Below are 17,792 nucleotides of genomic sequence, written 5' to 3'. Positions count from 1 at the left end.
ACGGTATAAAACATCTCCTAAGATACCTTCGAGGTACTCAAGACTTAGGACTCTTCTATACTAACCAAAATAAAGATGGGTTAGTCGGCTTCGCCGATGCAGGATATCTATCAGATCCGCACACTGCCAAGTCTCAAACTGGCTACGTTTTTACGCATGGAGGAACAGCCATCTCTTGGAGATCAATGAAGCAGACACTCACTGCCACTTCATCAAACCATGCTGAAATCCTAGCCATTCATGAGGCTAGTAGGGAATGCGTCTGGCTGCGCTCCATGACTCAGCACATCCGCAGAGATTGTGGTATGGACGAAGACACACAGCCCACGGTGATGTATGAAGACAACGCGGCATGCATAGCTCAGCTCAAGGAAGGATATATCAAAGGAGATCGGACGAAGCACATTCTACCGAAGTTCTTCTCAACCTCAGACTGGCAGAAGGACGGCACTCTCAGCGTTCAGCAGGTCCGATCCAGTGAGAATTCAGCTGACCTCTTCACCAAATCATTGCCTACTTCAACACACCGGAAGCTCGTCAAACAGATAGGAATGTATAGACTTAGAGATCTGCAGTGATGCTACAATCAGGGGGAGTAATGCGTGTTGTACTCTTTTTCTTTCACCATGGTTTTGTCCCATTGGGTTTTTCCTGGTAAGGTTTTAATGAGGCAACATTCCCCAGCGCATTATCGAGATCCCGATTGAGTAGCTGGCCCGGTTCACTCGTCCAAGGGGGAGTGTTGTAACACATATCATATATGGACTCTTATACCGGCCCATTAGGCCCATCAGAGCATTGTACTTAACTTAGATTTCCTATATACTTTATATATACATTCCAGTGATTAATAAAGTTTCTAAGAAGTTTTCACAACAGTTTCAGTTTATTTTAACAATTTTATTTGTCCATTCAATATGTATTTATTTTATAAAAAAAATTAAACTTTGGTAGCACAAAAGTAATAAAATCCTAAAATGGCATTTGACTGAAATTTTAGGTTGACTTAAGTCAGGGGAATCCACACGTAGACCTCACTTTGAAAAAGTGGTGGCTCAAAACTGGTGGCTATGAATTTTCCCGATTAACTCGCTCTCAAATCCTTCTTCATAATCAAATCAAAATGCTTACTATATTTATTCTCCCATTCGCTTTATGACTCTCTCTTCTCTGCCAGCGAACATCCATTGGAGCTCCTTACTGTACGGCGCGAGAGACATCCCACGAGGATAATTTGGATAACTAGTCGTCTAAATCTGCTTCTTAGGTTTCTTGACTCCATTTTCTCGATTCTCTCTCTCTCCTCTTTCTTGGAACGGGAAAGAGGGAGGGAAAGAAAAAGGAGGAAGAAGAAGATTCTAGAAAGATCAATGGAAGGCTCAGGGACATGGCAAGGATTGATCCTCGTGGGTATTGCGACATGGATCTGTCTTTCTTCATATCTGAAATTGACCCATAAATTTAGATCTCTTCTACAACCATGGGTCGCTCGTCAAGTCGTCGGTGGTGTTCCTCTCATTCTCGAAATTCAGGTGCCTAATTTAGCCAAAAAACCAAACAGCTCTAAATAGTAGAATCCAAACTTCATTGTCTCTGATTTGGGGATCAGTTATAACCTTTCTTCTATGGTTATTGTATCGCAGAAACATCAGAATGGACTGCTGGATGCTTTCTTCTCGGGGCTATCATGTGTTGTCTCAGTGCCCTTTTACACTGCTTTTTTGCCTTTGCTCTTCTGGGTAAAATTCCAGACTTCTTCTTCTTCACCATTGAAGTTTGAAACTTCCTTTTCATTTGGATACCTTGAAGTTTACTAATCGGTGAGTGTAATTGCGAGGTGATCTTGCAGAGTGGACATGGTAGATTGGCTAGGCAGATGACTCTATTGATAGCATTCTGTGATTACTTGGGAAACTGCATAAAGGTATTAACTTTTGGGTCTTCTGTAAGCGCATTCTCTTAGTTTACAAGTTTAAAAGAAGGAACTTTCGGTTTATACAGTCTTCTGTATTTAGGATGTAGTATCAGCTCCTCGTCCTAGCTGCCCACCAGTTAGAAGGATTACTGCCACAAAAGACGAGGAAGACAATGCAATGGAATATGGCTTGCCTTCTTCCCATACTTTAAACACTGTTTGTTTATCCGGGTATGCTGTCGACTCTCGTAGTTATTTCTTAGCTAGTAATGCCTACCCTCGGTTTTACAATGTCGTGAGAAGATAAAATCGGCTAAAAGTTGTATCCGGAATGCCATCGAATCTGATAGTTAACAGTGGCTCACAACTGATGCTTACTGATAGTTGTTTATTCGGATATATACGAAACACTTGTGGTGTTATCTGTTTTCCTTGGTGTGAACAATGCATCGCTCTTTCTTAAAGCAAATTTTGCTTTGGGTATGAGGGTTTTAACACTTGTATCCTTATTGGTTGTTGTTACAGATATCTCTTGCACTATGTGTTATCCTCTTATGAACACGAAAATGCGTCTATCCAATACTATGGATTTGCACTTGCTTGTCTGTTGGTAGCCTTAATTGCCTTGGGTAAGATCATACTCATACCAGAGAAATGCACATACCTTATTAGTAATTGAATCCACAATTGACATCACTGTTTTTCTTCCTAGGAAGGATATACTTGGGTATGCACAGTGTAGTCGATATCATCTCTGGTCTTGCTATTGGAGTCCTGATTCTAGGTCTTTGGCTCACCGTCAACGAAAAAATCGATGATTTCATTACCTCAAAACAGAATGGTAAACATCATTCCTCCTAGTTTCACAAAATGCTTCTACTTGCAAACACTGAATAACAGAGAAGCCATGACTCTGTTGATTGTGCAGTTAGCTCCTTCTGGACTGCTCTGAGTTTCTTATTGCTCTTTGCTTATCCGACGCCCGAGCATCCAACTCCAAGCTACGAGTATCACACCGCCTTCAATGGGGTTGCGCTAGGAATTGTAAGCAATCAAGAGAAGTTATATAATGCAAGAGTGCTAATGGTTCATTCAGAAAATGGCCTTAAATTGATGGTTTTACTTGTCTTAGGTGGCTGGAGTACAGCAAACGTACAGCCAATTCCACCACGAAGGTGTTCCACGAATCTTCTCACCAGAGCTTCCTGTTTCAGCCTACCTTGGGAGAGTCATGGTGGGGATACCCACGATACTCTTAGTGAAATTCTGCAGTAAATCCCTTGCAAAATGGATCTTACCAACAGTATCCAACGCACTTGGGATCCCAATAAGGTCTAGCACATACATTCCCAGACTCAAGCTCGATAAAGAATATGCAAATGGGAAGAAGACGGACGAAGTTAAGATCTCGGTTGGGTATTTACAGAAACTATGCGAGTTCTTGAACCAGAACTCGTTTGATATTGACACCGGTATAAGGTTCTTACAATACGCAGGCCTTGCCTGGTCTGTCGTTGACCTTGTTCCTTCGCTATTCTCTTACATTAACTTGTAGCGACAGTTCCATTGTCTGGTATTATGAAAAAAAATCTTACATGCCACTGACCATACACAGTCTCCTCTGTAATGGCTTTGAAGAACTAAATATTCGTCATGTTCATAACAAAATGAAAAAAACAGAAACTGAAGGGAAGGGAAGGGAAGAATTGCGTAAAATTAAATCAAAATAATATCTCACAATGAAAAGATTCTGATACAAAAGGGAGCTGAATAAGTTCAGCAAAACACAAATATTCATGGGGGTTTTAAAGTTCATTGACCTCGTTGCCTATATTACACTATTCCAAGGAAAAGGGCTAAATTGATTTTAAAGAAAAGCAAGCTGGAACACAATGCGTTGAACCAAATGGAATAAGCAGAGATCTTCAAAAACCAACAACCGGACTTTGCAGCTAAGAGGAGGTGACTTGTGCTTATAGGAAGTAGTCAGGTGTCCTTCGAGTCACATCTGGTTCTCCTCTCCTCGGGGCTGGTTCAAACTGTTTCACAATTTAGACTTTGTTAGTTTTTATCCTTTCGCAGAGGTCAAAATGAAGATTTCTAGACAGAGTTTGCAAAAGACCTGAATGAAGGTGTGGTTCCTGCAGTCATCGACCTCAAGAATGGAGGCCATGTTTCCACAGCGATAGCAATAGTTTGGTGCACTGAAAATAGTAACCACCTTTTGCTCCTGTCAAAGGGAATATATATTTAGACATAGTTAGCAAAGATTCTCAGGTCTGGCTTATCTATGCAGGGAAGAGGAGTTTGATTGTATTACGTGTGCCCAGTTGAATCCATCCATAACCAGCTGATGTGCTCGGGCAATCAGTTTTAAGTTGTTAGTGTGATTGAATTGTTCGGAAATGTCCTATGGAAACAAAAATGAAAAAAACGAAAGTCAATTACATACTTCTTTGCAACCAAAAAAGAAAGGAGATTCAGGACAGCTTCTGAAACTGAGGCTTCATAATTCAATACCTGACCAAATGTATATCCGGCACCACGAGGAGAAATTCCCCAGCCACATCTGTCATCAGGATCAGACCATAATAAGTCACACATAGGCCCTTCATGAGGAACTTCTTGAACTCTATCAAAGTTCCTAATGTTGTCAAGGGTCTCAATAGAAGGTGACAATCCACCGTGAAGGCAAAATATTTCTGACTCCACCTGCAAACAGGGCATATGACGTGAGATAGATAGCCTCGTTATTTGTTGGAACTAAAACTCTTAGACAGCACCATCAGTTAATAAGAGCAAGTAGTAGCAGATGCAATTTATATCATCATTCACAACATTTCAGAATACAAACCATCTCTAATTGAAGGGCCACTTGCCAACCAAATATGCTAACACACGCACAAGCATGCAGACAAAAAAAAACAATCTATTCATTTTATCGAATATTGAGCGCGCCAAAATAGACAATAGGTCATCTATCGGATATTGAAAGCGCCAAAATAGACAATGGGTCATCTATCCAATATTGAGAGTGCCGAAACAGAATGGGTCATCTATATTATAAGAGTATACAAAGATGTACGTTATGACTAAGTACTAACCAAGGCTGTCAGAGGGAAATAGTCAAAGAGGTCTGTAAATATCTTCCAAACATTCGCATTGCCATACCTGCAAGTACAAGAAAGCTTTTTCAAACAAAATGCAAACGAAATAACCCAAATATTTTCTAACAGGCATAGAAGGAGAAATGTATGTCTTTGATTAGCACCACAAACAACTACGGTACGAAAAATATACCATTGAGAACAGTCAAATGAGAAAAGCAATATCATTCGCGAAGGTTAATACAAACTAGCCAGAACTTGGAAAAAGAAAATATTGATATTCGCCCATTAACAGACACGAGCAACAACAATGGAAACCAAAAGTACGTGCAGAATATTAGTGAAAAAAGAAGTTATATGACATGAACAAAGTGAGTTAACAGTTTATACAGCATAAGGATGTTTGAGACTCACTTTCGTAGGCATTCATCATAAAATCCATAAACCTGAGTAATCTGCCAGAGCAAAAACAGTGTGTTAAACCATGAGTCAGATAAAAAAGATGGAGGACAAAACTTACAGCAACAAAATATAGGAAAAGCTTCACTGACTTCTAAATGTATATAGCATAGACATGAATAACTAGATTGTAGTTGTGAAAAAGTCTCGTCTAAGATTTCAATGACACAACAGAAAAACGTTTTCCACACTGTATACCTCAGAATGTGAACGTACAAGTAAAGACAAAAGTAATTTTACCTGACGACTTTCATGGTTTCCCCTAAGAATAGTGATTCGCTGAGGATACCGTACTTTCAAGCCAACTAACAGCTGGAAATGAAATTGAAACAGAAAGAAAGTATGAGCAACGTTAATCTAACATACATACATAAACTTTACGAAGAGAAAACATCCATAGACACAGAACATTTGATTTAACAATATAACAAGAAAAATATGTCTTTCTACTTGAAAATCAGAATATTATTACTGAAAAAAAAAATCTGCAGATGATGTGAGCGTCGTACCGTAACAGTTTCGACAGAATAATATCCACGGTCGACATAGTCTCCCATAAATAGATAGTTGGTGTCAGGGCACTGCAAAAGAGTGTAAGATGAACATTCATCAGACAACAAAAATTAGAACCAGAAACGTAACTTAAGCACTACTGTCAAATATGACCCCTTATAGAAGGTTCCAAATAGTTCTGATTATTCAGAGAGCATCCACTCAGACTTTGTATTACCCAACCAGAACTAATAATTGCTAGAAAAGGGATTAAAAACCAGACTGCATCCTTATGTCCGTTGTGCATCTCAATAAGTGTTACAGATCTTACCTTTCCTCCAATACGGAAAAGCTCTGCAAGATCATGGAACTGTCCATGAATATCACCGCAGATTGTCACTGGGCTTTTAACAGGCTGCATGCAGGAAAAAAAAAATATAAAATTAACTATACTTAAACCAAACATAATGAATGTGTGCTTAAAATGAATTCAGGCTGGTTACACAATCTACCATATGGGAATTATGATAACCAAGGGATGCAAGATCAAAAACTAACCTGAACGTTGCTTTCATCCATCAAGATCTCCTTAGCTTTCTCGCATAATGATCTAACCTAAAGAAGATAAAGAAACAGCGCATGTGATAAGTTCATCTTCGCCTCTTTTAAGTGTTAACGAGGTGCAAGAGTAACAGTACAATCCAGTATCGATCATAGCACAAGAATGTAAATGTCAAACTGGAGACACCATTTTGACACAAGCAGCAAATAGAAAGATCATTTACAGCAAAAAAGGGCTTCTTTTTACAGATATTGACCAGTTTTCCCTCGTCATACACCAGCAAAAACTACTTTCATTTTCATTTTTGATCTGTTCGCTCAACTGAAAATCCAGTAATGCATCTAAATGATGAAATATGATCTTGTTAATCACCTGAGTCAGGCAAACCCACACTACAAGGGATATCAAAATGCCTATTCAGAACCCAATACAATCTTTTCAACCCATAAAACTGACGTGAAATTCGAACACCTGTGAGAATATTTACAAACGGACCTCTATCTATTCCCGAAGATCTTCTTAAAAAAAAACACCCTTTTCATTCAAAACAAAATCGGAGATCCAATCATCGATAGTGACCAAGTTAACCCGAAAACCAAAATACGGATCCAATTTAAACGACGAAAAAAGGGTAAGAAGAATCTGTTTTCTAAGAAAATCGCAGGCACCTGTTGCTCGGAGAGGGGCTTGCACTGCATGAGCTGTGAGATCTGCTCATCTAGATCGAGGGTTGAGTCCGTCGGAAGCGAATTCGCGCCCATCTTGTAGTTACTGCGTCTTCTTCCTCTTTCCTCTAGACGGATCCGGAAAACAGATCAGAAACCAGGACAAGGTTTCCAGATTAGGGGCAGCCCTAACCCTATATTTGGATGGATTCTGCGTATTCTTCGCTTTCTCTCTCTCTCTCTCTCGCTCCGTGTGCAGTGAGAGGAAATGGAAATGAGAGGGGCGCGTGAGGAAAGTGGCGAGTGGGTTTGTAGCTTTCGAGCCGTGTCTTCAATTTACTTTAATACCCTTTACTCTTTTGAGATCTAAATTTGAAAGAGAGACAAGTAAAATACTACTAAAATCTGTTTAATTAATTTTTGCTACTGTAGATTGAATGATCGGTTTTTAGTAATTCTCTCAATTATGATAAACTTTGAACTCTAAACCAAATATCATCCTTGTCTTTGACAAGAGTACCTAGACAATTTCTTGGTCTGCCCTTTTGTTTATTTATTTTTCTTGAGTGTGTGGTGACATGTTTTTTCTTTTTTGATAGATTTTGTTGCTTCATGTTGAGTTTGGAGCTAGTGACAACAAACAGAATGCAGAATGCAAGAGTAGAGATCAGACGGAATCCTCGCATCTTTTATGTCCTAATTCAATTATGATCTTAGCTCAAGAAACATTACTGCTACTATTATACATAGAATACACATTTGTCAATATTTATTATAATCCATGAATCTGGCCAGTAGCCACCAAGTCATGCAACAACTTAAGAACCTAAAATATGGCATTTTATCACCCTATACCTCTTACGTATATGTTGTTGACATGTGAAAAGTAGCAGTAACATTGCTAGCTAAACTTCAACCATTTATGTATACATTGCTAGCTAAACTTCAACCATTGTGATATGAATAATTTGAATACGTTTTTGTCCAAGATTTATGTATACATTTTCCTTGTTTCTCTAAAACCCAAACATTAAAAAAAAAAAAAATCAATGGCATCCGTCCTTAAGATTTTTAGAAATGGAAAGTTGAAAGAAAATGTTGGCGAAGAAATTATATTTTCACACTTCGTTAAAACAGAAATAGCAAAAAAAAAAAAACAGAAATAGCTTAAAAAATATTTTAGTTCTTTCTTAAAAATATCTAAAATAAAATTAAAAGACTAGCTAATCTCAAATTTTCGTAGGTCATTTGAAGTCAGATTAATAAAAGGTAATCATCTATTTTCTCGCGTTGTGTCCGATCCAAAAGCAAAACAAGGAATTTAGGGTTTTTCTCTCCCCGAGCTTTTCCGTTGGGTAAACGACTACCGTTGAATTGATTTCTTCGATTCGATTCGATTCTCTCTGCCGATTTTTGAGGTTCTATCTCTATATCCTCTCCTTTTTGTGTGTTCTGCGAACGTATCTCTCGATTTCGAGCTACCATTTTTGTCTCTTCTAATTTCGTCTTGAGTTGTTTGATAAGATTTGTTTGGGATTTTGGGGTTTCCTGTTTCCAGCTTATGGAGCTCGATTACAGTACCCAGATGCTATTTTGATTTCTAGGATTGCGTTTCTCTGCTAACTAGACCTATTTTGAATTTGCCAGGTTCCTTGTTTCCGCAGCTGCAATCGTTTTCATTATCTCCTTCTTTCGTTGATAAGTTTTCTTCTGGGAAGCTGCAACTTTTATTTCTAGATTTAGGACGTCACAAGTTTCAGTTATGAGTGCATCATGGGCAGATGTGGCTGATTCAGAGAAGGCCGGTTCTAGGGCAAAACCTGCTTATGTTCCCCCACATCTACGGAACAGGCAATCAGAGCCTGTTGCTCCTTTGCCTGAAAATAATCGTCCAGGGTATGGTGTTCAACCAGCTGCGTCTCGATGGACTCCTGGTGGTGCTGGTGGTGGCGCAGGCTACAGGGCTGATGCAGGGCGTCCCGGATATGGTTATGGTGGTGGAGGAAGCGGTGGTGGCTGGAACAACAGGAGTGGAGGGTGGGACCGTAAAGAACGTGAAGTAAACCCATTTGGAGACGATGCTGATTTAGAACCCGTCTTTACCGAGAAGGAGAATACAGGCATTAATTTTGATGCCTATGAAGATATTCCAATTGAGACCAGTGGGGGAGACGTGCCTCCTCCTGTTAACACATTTGCAGACATTGATCTTGGGGAGGCTCTGAATCTGAACATCCGGAGGTGCAAATACGTGAGGCCAACACCCGTACAGCGTCACGCGATTCCTATACTGCTTGGAGAGAGGGATTTGATGGCCTGTGCTCAGACAGGGTCTGGGAAGACAGCTGCTTTTTGCTTTCCAATAATTAGTGGAATCATGAGAGATCAGCATGTACAGAGACCCCGTGGTTTACGGACGGTTTTCCCTCTTGCAGTCATCCTCTCGCCAACAAGGGAGTTGGCATGTCAGGTAACATTGACAATCCATTCATTCCCTCAAAGAGTGAGTTCTCGGGGAAGATTATATGTATTTTATATACACTACTCTCATTATGTGGCTTTTTTGGTAGATACATGATGAAGCCAAAAAATTCTCCTACCAAACTGGTGTGAAGGTAGTTGTTGCTTATGGAGGAACCCCCATTAACCAGCAGGTAAAAACCGTACACATATAGTTCTTTTTTGGTTGTCAGATTTTTTCTTTGGTTATTGCTACATGCTTATATCACTGTTTTCTGGTTTATGTGAGTATCAGCTAATACTTGCTGATTTTGGTTGTCCTAGTTCTTTCCTTCGTAATGCCAGTCTCGTGTGTTGAAAATTGTTTTGATTTTGGAGTAAGTAATGCATAAATAATCTTGTATCTTAAAGCATTTTTTCCTATGTTGTCAACGTTGCCATTTCGCTTGGAGCATCATTACATAATATGCAGAAGCATTGGAGTTAATTTTCGTTGCAGGTGTTCGTCAACCAGTCTTCAAGCATGGATTTGTTGATCTCATCTTTAATTGTTTGTACAGCTCAGGGAACTTGAGAGGGGAGTCGATATTTTGGTGGCAACTCCTGGCCGGTTAAATGATTTGTTAGAGAGAGCTAGAGTCTCAATGCAGATGATTAAATTTTTAGCTCTTGATGAGGCGGACAGGATGCTGGACATGGGTTTTGAACCACAAATTAGAAAGATTGTTGAACAGATGGACATGCCTCCACGTGGGGTGAGACAGACAATGTTGTTTAGTGCTACATTTCCAAGGGAGATCCAGGTTGGTTTTACTTTTCCACTGTTTCCTTGTCTTGTTCTTGAATTCTATTCTAGTGAAGTAGAATGGTATGGAGAGCTTAATCTCTCAAAGGATGATAATGTTCTTCCCCTTATATCTGTAAATCATGATAGTGAACTTTGAGGGTTTAGTTTTAGACAGGCAAAGAGGTAAAATGCCTTATGAGTGTTAGATTTCGTATGTGAGAACTGCTGCGTAATATTTAGCACAAGAGTGTATGGTTCTTAACGTTTCTATTAATACCTGCATACTTGTTTCTTGTACAGAGACTCGCAGCTGATTTCCTGTCAAACTATATATTTTTGGCTGTGGGAAGGGTGGGTTCAAGCACTGACTTAATTGCTCAAAGGGTTGAGTTTGTCCATGAGTCTGATAAGAAAAGCCACCTCATGGACCTGCTACATGCGCAGAGAGAGAATGGCGCCCAAGACAAGGTGATCGATAGTGACCACTGTTGTTTGCTTATTTAAGATATCACGTCACATGGATTTGTCACGCCCTGACTAATGCTGGCTTTTCTTCTCCTTTCATACACAGCAATCATTGACATTGGTTTTTGTGGAGACAAAGAGGGGAGCTGACACTTTGGAAAATTGGTTGTGCATGAATGATTTTCCAGCAACCTCCATTCACGGCGATAGAACACAACAGGTTCGTTGTTAATCGTTTGAAGTTATATTCCATTGATGTAAATGTGAACATCTTACCTTGCTATTGTGAACTAGTATTATATACTTCACTCCAACTAAAGCTAAAACCAAATTACAAAACTATGATATTTATAAACAAGCTTGGTGATATTGCTGAAACTAACTCTTTCAGGTTCATCATCAAGAAGTTTGTTCTCTGTTGACTATTTCTGACTAAATTATGTGTGTTGTTATGCTTTAAAGGAAAGAGAAGTGGCACTGAGATCATTCAAAAGTGGGAGGACACCCATTTTGGTTGCAACAGACGTGGCAGCACGTGGGCTTGACATTCCACACGTGGCTCATGTAGTGAACTTTGATCTACCAAACGAGATTGATGATTATGTTCACCGTATCGGGCGAACAGGACGTGCAGGCAAATCTGGAATAGCAACCGCCTTTTTCAACGAGAAAAATGCAATACTGGCTAGGCCGCTCGCTGAGCTGATGCAAGAAGCCAACCAAGAAGTGCCTGAGTGGCTCACACGATACGCTTCACGTGCCTCATTTGGTGGTGGTAAGAAACGGGGCGGTGGTCGGTTTGGTGGCCGTGACTTCAGAAGGGAAGGGTCTTTCAGTAGAGGCGGAGGCGGTGGTGGTGGCAGTGACTACTACGGAGGAGGAGGGTATGGTGGCGGTGGATATGGTGGTGGTCCAAGTGGTGGGTACGGTGGTGGTCCAAGTGGTGGGTATGGTGCAGGAGTGACCAGTGCTTGGGATTAGCCGGTTAAGGCCTCCCAAATTTTCGTCCTTTTAACCTGACTTTATATTTCTTCTCTTCTACATTCACAAGAGAGAACATGTATTTGCCCCCACCTCTTAGATCTCTCATTCAAGAGATAGATATAACTAATCGTGCAATTAGGGGAGTCTCTGTTTTTGTTTTCAGGCTATTTTTAGGATTTGTCCTAAAAAAATAGACAGTAGTGTTTTCCGATTTTGATCTTGTTCTCGTGTTTCTTCTAACAAATTCATTTGTTAGTTTGAAATCCAATTTGTTTTACATTCCTTTGTTGTAGACAATCTTTCCTGGTGAAATACAATCTATCATTACAGCCTTTGAGAACTTTATGCTTACAGAGATCAAACTAAGTGCCATAAGACAAGATTGCAGTAATATTGTTGCTGTGTGAATCAACCGCAGATGAGAGAACATAAGTCTTACACTTGAATTCACCAGCTATAGCTATTCATCTTCTGAATCTTCTTCAAGTTCACTTCCTTCCACAATCTCTTCTTCTTCAGAGCCTTCTTCCTCAGGGCCATCATCGTCCGGCTTATCCAGCAAAAGTTCATCTCTCGAGACCATGCCTAACCCTCTAGCACGGTAAAGAAACCCTGTTCTCATCACATGATAGAACTTATCTCTAAGACGAGTAAGAGGATGCGGATCCACTAGTTTTCCTCGTCGATACCCTTCCTTGAGAATCACAGTTGTTGTCTTGCACTTCAATGAGAGGTAGAAAATCCCGGGGTATCGCGTGAAGAGACGAGTGAACTTATGAGGAATGTTGAGCTCTGCTCTCATGCTTCTCAAGTAGTTCCTCTTGGTTTTCTTGTGGATAGTCAAGCTTAAGAGCTCGTGCAAAACCCCAACAGCTCGTTTCTCCATGAGATCGCTTTCCGGGTCAATGTTACTCGAGTCATCGTAAGGAGATATGTAAGGAAGATTTTGAAACTCGTCCATCCATGCCTTGACCTTCTTCTGTGCTCCATATCCTCTGGGGAAACTCATAGGGAATGTTAATGCGGATTGACCTCTTTTGAACTCACGGTAACGAGAATCCTCCCCAGTGACTACATTGCTCTCGTTTCGCTTCTGCAACGCAGAGAATGCGAATTCATCACGCCAATTCACAAGCTTTAGACACGGGTTTCCATTAGAAGCCTTGACGAAGCAGAAATGATCAGGGTACTTCATGACTAGTGTCTTTTCGTAGTTGTCGGGTAACCCGAGATCGAATTTCAGAGAGTGTAGTGACCTTAAAGAGATGGTTCTTGTTCTCATCATCATTAGAACTCTACAGAGTCTCTCCACTGTATCAGCCTCGTGGCTTTGATGAATGATCTCTTCCTGTGAGTCAAGCATAAGTGCAGTGTCCGTTAGCTTGAAACACGGTAAGCTTGCGTAACGAGCATGCGGAAATTCGTGAAACAGAGTCGGATACCTGCAAAAAGTGTCAGACTTTCATCAGCACTCTCACGAGTTTTCTATCAATTCCGTCAAAATTCCAATTTTCTACAGCAACAACTTAAAGCCAGAAGATATTGAAGGAGAAGCTTATTGATACCTGCGCAAGAAGCGGAGAACAGGGACGGTGAGTCCGAGGAGTTTTTGCCAATCCGCGACGGATTTCGCAGTGAGGAAACCGGTGGGAGATCGTTTAATGGCGTCCTTGAGAATGCAAGCTGCTTTGAGATCGGTCTCAGTATCAATGACGTGATCCAGGTTCTTGTTCTTCACCCATTTCAATCTCACCTTTGTCATTCCACCCATTCCTCGCCATTGTTGATGCTGGTGAAACAGCTTACTCACTGAAAAGAGAAAGTTTTGGGATTTGACGAACATCTAAAGAGTTCTACAGAAAGTTTCGACTATCAAGTAACGCTTGCAGTTTCCACGATCTGATGAAATTGCGAGACCTGGATGATCTGCAATAGAAATTGCAAAATGGGTTTAGGGTTTAATGTTCTCTCGGAGTTTACATATGTTTTTGGAAGGGTAGAGATATGCGGGGAAGAGTAATTCAGACAAGGTGCTCGACGGAATTCCCGAACGAATCTCAAAGCGAGATTTTTCGACTTCTACTCTAAGGCCCACATGCTACAGTAAAGGTCTAAACCCTTTCAAAATAGCTTCACGATATGTTTTTACGGACAGAACCTAAAAGTTCCAACTTTTGTCGGTAAAACCATATTCGCAGAAACAAGTTTTAGCTCGTCGAGTCTCGCAGAGCTTGTACCGAGAATCATGGAAGCGAAGAAAGTGACAGAAGAGGAAGAAGAGACATGGAGGAGAGAGATAGTAACAAGCGTGATGAGAATAGTGAGCACGAGATTGCCTCAGAGAGATCTAATTTCACTCCTTCTCGTTAGCCCTTGGCTCTATCGCACCCTCGTCTCCTACCCTTCCATCTGGCTGGTAAACAAAGCTTGATTGCTTCTTAAGGTCTTTTCAAGTTTTCAAATTTTTGTTTTCAAATATTAATCTGATACCAGTTTTGATTGCTCTCTTTCAGAACATCGATTTGCGCGAGATGACCAATGCAGGGGATCGGCTTTTAGCTGCTATGTCCTTGGTTAGTGAAAACTGAAACTTTGATACTTAATTGTGCTGGAATTCTTGGGATTGATATCTTGTTGTTTGAGCTGAAGTGACTCACCGTGCTTTCAATTTTGTAGCCAAGATATCGTCAAGTGAAGCATATCAATCTTGAATTTGCCCAGGGTATTGAGGATAGTCATCTTAAACTTGTGAAAAGCAGGGTAAATTTTTTGCACTTTCCTACCAGTTAATACATGTGAATTTATATGTTTTCCAGATATTCAAGTTCATGAATGTTTGACCATGTGGTTCTTTCTAACCGGACAATATTGTATTGGTTTCTGTATGAACATTTCAGTGCCTGGATGCTCTTTTAAGTTTAGAATGCTTAAATCTGAATGGGTGCCAAAAGATATCGGACAGCGGAGTCGAAGCTATAACTAGCATATGCCCGAAACTAAAAGTTTTCTCTATCTACTGGAACGTGAGGTGATACTCTATCTGACTCATTTGTGTCATACTTCTTGATTTTCATCTTCTCAGAAAAGCGTAATTCTTGGTTTTATTACCCAGGGTGACTGATGCTGGCATTAGACATCTAGTGAAGAATTGCAGACATATCAATGATTTGAACCTAAGTGGCTGCAAGGTATCTTAATCTATATTCTTGGAGGTTTATGGCTAGCTATAGTTACGGCAATTTTTTACACACATGGACACCCCTTTCTCTTATTTATTCTCTGTTTGTATTGGATGGGGAATTTGATTTGGATGTGCACCAATTGATGCAGAGCCTAACCGACAAAAGTATGCAGCTAGTAGCTGAAAATTATCAAGGCTTAGAGTCACTGAATATCACTAGGTAATTTAAATATGTTAAAAGTATTACCTCTCAATAAATACCTATCCCTGTGGTTATTTGATAATAGTGGATAATCCGTAATATTGTTGGATAATGTCATTCGTCATTTTCAATTGGTTATAAAGATGACAGTATGGTTTCTAATGCTAGATTGTTATTTGAATACTTCTGGTGGTTGGTCTTGTTGTTTATGATGTCGCCAGGTGTGTTAAGATCTCAGATGATGGATTACTACAAGTGCTACACAAGTGTTCCTCACTCCAGACCTTAAATCTCTATGCTCTTTCAGGGTATGTAAGAAGCATAATTTTGTCTCTGACTATATTGAAAATATAGTTGTTCCAAATTCTGGAACTGATATGCAACACTTGCAGCTTCACAGACAAAGCCTACCGGAAGATATCACTTTTGGCTGATCTAAGGTTCTTAGACCTATGTGGTGCTCAGGTACTAGTTGGTGAATCCCAATCTCTTACTGGCTTTTAGAATATAACTAAGCATTCGATTGCTACCAATTCTTAGCACATATTAAATACACTAGTATGATTTCTTATCTTCGATATAATCTGTAACTAAGCTTGCCACTTTGGTTGTCAGAATTTATCTGATGAGGGGCTTGCTGATATAGCTAAGTGCAGCAAGCTAGAGTCCCTCAACTTGACATGGTAAGCTAAGTCTCCTCGTACAAGAAAGATGATGAGCGAAAAGCTGCGTCTTCATTCAAAATACCTTAACGCAAATGATTCTTAAACATGGCAGGTGTGTGCGTATCACAGATGTAGGTGTGATTACCATTGCTAATAGTTGTACCTCCCTCGAATTTCTCAGGTACTAAATCCAATCCTCGAACTATATTTGCTTCTTTTTCTTTATGCTTCTTTTTGCTGACACCATCCAATTAAAAAAAAAAAATGCAGCTTATTTGGAATAGTTGGGGTGACTGATAGATGTCTGGAGACCCTCTCGCAGACCTGCTCTGCTACACTCACCACTCTTGATGTCAATGGCTGCATCGGCATTAAGGTGTGTACTATGATGATTTTCATTTTTTTTTTCCATCCTATCAAATATACAGTTTTTACTTTGTGGAGATGCTCGAGACTAACACTTTCTCTTTACATAATGTTAACCGCATGATTTAATTATGCAGCGACGAAACCGTGAAATATTGCTTCAGATGTTCCCTCGTCTGACATGCTTCAAAGTACACAGCTAATTTGCTCATAACTCCAGGACTCTCAACAAATCTAGCCCCTTACTAAAGGTTAGTGGCTCCATATGAGGATTCTCCGCAGTTATGTAACTTATAGTCACATAGTATTTTAATCAGATGCTAAGTGTTCTCCATATGTTTTATTAACAAGCCATGGTACATTACAGCTGATAGATATGACTCGTATAGCGGTTTTGGTTGTATTTATCAACTTGCATAACAAATGATTACACTAAGTACCATACTGAAAAAGCTCCAGCCATCACCAAACCAAACTGCTTCTTATCTCTTCCTTTGACGCTTAAACCTGTGGAGGCTGCTGCAATAATTTTGTTTGTATGTTATTTTTTGCTTCTAGTTCTAAGAAACGAGATGAAAAACGTTTGCACGAGTAGAATTGAAACTGTAAAAAGAGTTGTATTAGTACCTCTAGGTCCAACATTCTGAGAGGATTCAGTAAATTGCTTAAAAATCTGAGCGGCTAGTGAATCTGGAGGCAAATGTAGAAGCTCTTCTTGCAACAAAATGAAATAATGAGAAAGATATAATCTTGTGACTATGCAAACCTGCTAATTCATCTTCTATATTGCCAGAAAAAACTGTAGAAGAGATTTGGGTATGAAATTTATCACCTGGGCATTGTGAGATATTTGTAGGGACATGACAAGTGGAAGGGAGACTCATTGCACGATTGGCTTCAACTTTGAACCCTAAACCAGGATCATCCCTGTCTTTGACAAGAGTACAAAGACATCTCTTGGTCTGCCCTTTGTCTAATATTTCCTTGAGTGTGGTGCAACATGTTGAGTCTGGAGCTTTAGCTTTGCTAGTGACAAAAGGAAGACACGAGTAGAGATCAGACAAGGAATCCTGACATCCCTTTATGTCCTGATTCAGTTCTGATCTCACACCAAGAAACATTATTGCTACTGTTATGCATAGAGCGAGCATTTGTCGATTTTGATTGTGACCCATGAATCTAACCACCAGTTTATGCAACAAAGAACTCAATATGCCTTTTTATAAACTTACCACAAACTTGTTTGTTGTTCACCAAGGTTTCCTTCAACTTGGATAACCAGAATTCTAATTCAGCAAGAAACTTGATTAAAATGTTTAAAATCATGACTACTAGTTGACATGTCTCATATCTGAATTGAAATTTGAGTTTTGTTACATATAAATATATATAAGTTGTTCACAGTTCGTTTTCACAATCTCTGCAAGAAATCCACAAGGAAAGAGTCTAGAACATTGATAGCTAAATCACAGGATTTGGATT

At 39.8% G+C, this 17,792-nt stretch overlaps 6 protein-coding genes across 7 annotated transcripts; 3 read left to right on the top strand and 3 right to left on the bottom strand.

The window, feature by feature from the left end:
* Positions 1-1,138: 1,138 nt before the first annotated feature.
* LOC18019688 (lipid phosphate phosphatase delta) lies at positions 1,139-3,568 on the top strand. Of its 2 annotated transcripts, XM_006402719.2 has the most exons (8): positions 1,139-1,532; positions 1,644-1,739; positions 1,850-1,924; positions 2,016-2,146; positions 2,441-2,544; positions 2,628-2,756; positions 2,844-2,959; positions 3,048-3,560. In XM_006402719.2, exons 1-8 carry the CDS (start codon positions 1,371-1,373, stop codon positions 3,468-3,470), a joined length of 1,236 nt encoding a protein of 411 aa, XP_006402782.1. In that variant the 5' UTR covers positions 1,139-1,370; the 3' UTR covers positions 3,471-3,560. The 2 variants fall into 2 exon arrangements, with proteins under 2 accessions (XP_006402782.1, XP_024013002.1); XM_024157234.1 differs by lacking the exon at positions 1,139-1,532 and having other exon boundaries at positions 1,654-1,739; positions 1,864-1,924; positions 3,048-3,568.
* Positions 3,569-3,611: 43 nt separating this feature from the next.
* LOC18019686 (serine/threonine-protein phosphatase PP2A-4 catalytic subunit) lies at positions 3,612-7,489 on the bottom strand. Its single transcript, XM_006402718.2, has 11 exons — positions 7,204-7,489; positions 6,532-6,588; positions 6,305-6,388; positions 5,991-6,062; positions 5,722-5,793; positions 5,437-5,477; positions 5,020-5,086; positions 4,436-4,627; positions 4,236-4,325; positions 4,038-4,145; positions 3,612-3,954 (listed from the first exon to the last, which is right to left on the bottom strand). Exons 1-11 carry the CDS (start codon positions 7,294-7,296, stop codon positions 3,889-3,891), a joined length of 942 nt encoding a protein of 313 aa, XP_006402781.1. The 5' UTR covers positions 7,297-7,489; the 3' UTR covers positions 3,612-3,888.
* A 1,002-nt stretch (positions 7,490-8,491) lies between these two features.
* Positions 8,492-12,228, top strand: LOC18019687 (DEAD-box ATP-dependent RNA helicase 11). Its single transcript, XM_006402716.2, has 7 exons — positions 8,492-8,618; positions 8,848-9,670; positions 9,771-9,854; positions 10,221-10,463; positions 10,748-10,915; positions 11,019-11,132; positions 11,375-12,228. The coding sequence occupies exons 2-7, from the start codon at positions 8,963-8,965 to the stop codon at positions 11,891-11,893; spliced, it is 1,836 nt and encodes a 611-aa protein (XP_006402779.1). The 5' UTR covers positions 8,492-8,618; positions 8,848-8,962; the 3' UTR covers positions 11,894-12,228.
* LOC18020267 (protein WHAT'S THIS FACTOR 1 homolog) lies at positions 12,204-13,774 on the bottom strand. The gene is made up of 2 exons (XM_006402717.2): positions 13,462-13,774; positions 12,204-13,338 (listed from the first exon to the last, which is right to left on the bottom strand). The coding sequence occupies exons 1-2, from the start codon at positions 13,737-13,739 to the stop codon at positions 12,357-12,359; spliced, it is 1,260 nt and encodes a 419-aa protein (XP_006402780.1). The 5' UTR covers positions 13,740-13,774; the 3' UTR covers positions 12,204-12,356.
* A 99-nt stretch (positions 13,775-13,873) lies between these two features.
* Positions 13,874-17,281, top strand: LOC18020266 (F-box protein At3g58530). Its single transcript, XM_006402715.2, has 14 exons — positions 13,874-14,005; positions 14,095-14,312; positions 14,410-14,469; positions 14,573-14,656; positions 14,794-14,924; positions 15,009-15,084; positions 15,227-15,297; positions 15,501-15,587; positions 15,672-15,744; positions 15,895-15,962; positions 16,057-16,125; positions 16,215-16,320; positions 16,448-16,561; positions 17,167-17,281. Exons 2-13 carry the CDS (start codon positions 14,142-14,144, stop codon positions 16,511-16,513), a joined length of 1,062 nt encoding a protein of 353 aa, XP_006402778.1. The 5' UTR covers positions 13,874-14,005; positions 14,095-14,141; the 3' UTR covers positions 16,514-16,561; positions 17,167-17,281.
* On the bottom strand, positions 16,556-17,521 carry LOC18020265 (protein YLS3). The gene is made up of 3 exons (XM_006402713.2): positions 17,143-17,521; positions 16,938-17,021; positions 16,556-16,829 (listed from the first exon to the last, which is right to left on the bottom strand). Exons 1-3 carry the CDS (start codon positions 17,483-17,485, stop codon positions 16,738-16,740), a joined length of 519 nt encoding a protein of 172 aa, XP_006402776.1. The 5' UTR covers positions 17,486-17,521; the 3' UTR covers positions 16,556-16,737.
* Positions 17,522-17,792: the final 271 nt, after the last annotated feature.

The sequence above is a fragment of the Eutrema salsugineum genome, unplaced genomic scaffold (assembly GCF_000478725.1).
Source record: "Eutrema salsugineum unplaced genomic scaffold, Eutsalg1_0 scaffold_19, whole genome shotgun sequence".
NCBI lineage: Eukaryota > Viridiplantae > Streptophyta > Magnoliopsida > Brassicales > Brassicaceae > Eutrema > Eutrema salsugineum.
This window is presented reverse-complemented; position numbering and strand designations above follow the sequence as displayed.

Bases quoted from the DNA above. Each gene is read 5' to 3' on its own strand.
- LOC18020266 (XM_006402715.2), top strand. From the start codon at position 14,142: ATGGAAGCGAAGAAAGTGACAGAAGAGGAAGAAGAGACATGGAGGAGA. The intron at 14,925-15,008 runs GTGATACTCTAT...TTTATTACCCAG, and splicing joins TCTATCTACTGGAACGTGAG to GGTGACTGATGCTGGCATTA. The intron at 15,963-16,056 runs GTAAGCTAAGTC...TAAACATGGCAG, and splicing joins GAGTCCCTCAACTTGACATG to GTGTGTGCGTATCACAGATG.
- LOC18019688 (XM_006402719.2), top strand. From the start codon at position 1,371: ATGGAAGGCTCAGGGACATGGCAAGGATTGATCCTCGTGGGTATTGCG. The intron at 2,545-2,627 runs GTAAGATCATAC...TTTTCTTCCTAG, and splicing joins GGTAGCCTTAATTGCCTTGG to GAAGGATATACTTGGGTATG. The intron at 2,960-3,047 runs GTAAGCAATCAA...TACTTGTCTTAG, and splicing joins ATGGGGTTGCGCTAGGAATT to GTGGCTGGAGTACAGCAAAC.
- LOC18019687 (XM_006402716.2), top strand. From the start codon at position 8,963: ATGAGTGCATCATGGGCAGATGTGGCTGATTCAGAGAAGGCCGGTTCT. The intron at 9,855-10,220 runs GTAAAAACCGTA...TTGTTTGTACAG, and splicing joins GAACCCCCATTAACCAGCAG to CTCAGGGAACTTGAGAGGGG. The intron at 10,464-10,747 runs GTTGGTTTTACT...TTTCTTGTACAG, and splicing joins CATTTCCAAGGGAGATCCAG to AGACTCGCAGCTGATTTCCT.
- LOC18020265 (XM_006402713.2), bottom strand. From the start codon at position 17,485: ATGGGTCACAATCAAAATCGACAAATGCTCGCTCTATGCATAACAGTA. The intron at 17,022-17,142 runs GTGATAAATTTC...TGTTGCAAGAAG, and splicing joins AAATATCTCACAATGCCCAG to AGCTTCTACATTTGCCTCCA. The intron at 16,830-16,937 runs GTACTAATACAA...AAATTATTGCAG, and splicing joins TCAGAATGTTGGACCTAGAG to CAGCCTCCACAGGTTTAAGC.
- LOC18019686 (XM_006402718.2), bottom strand. From the start codon at position 7,296: ATGGGCGCGAATTCGCTTCCGACGGACTCAACCCTCGATCTAGATGAG. The intron at 5,087-5,436 runs GTGAGTCTCAAA...TTGTACTTGCAG, and splicing joins TATGATGAATGCCTACGAAA to GTATGGCAATGCGAATGTTT. The intron at 4,326-4,435 runs GTATTGAATTAT...TTGTTTCCATAG, and splicing joins CCGGATATACATTTGGTCAG to GACATTTCCGAACAATTCAA.
- LOC18020267 (XM_006402717.2), bottom strand. From the start codon at position 13,739: ATGTTCGTCAAATCCCAAAACTTTCTCTTTTCAGTGAGTAAGCTGTTT. The intron at 13,339-13,461 runs GTATCAATAAGC...CACTTTTTGCAG, and splicing joins GTTCTCCGCTTCTTGCGCAG to GTATCCGACTCTGTTTCACG.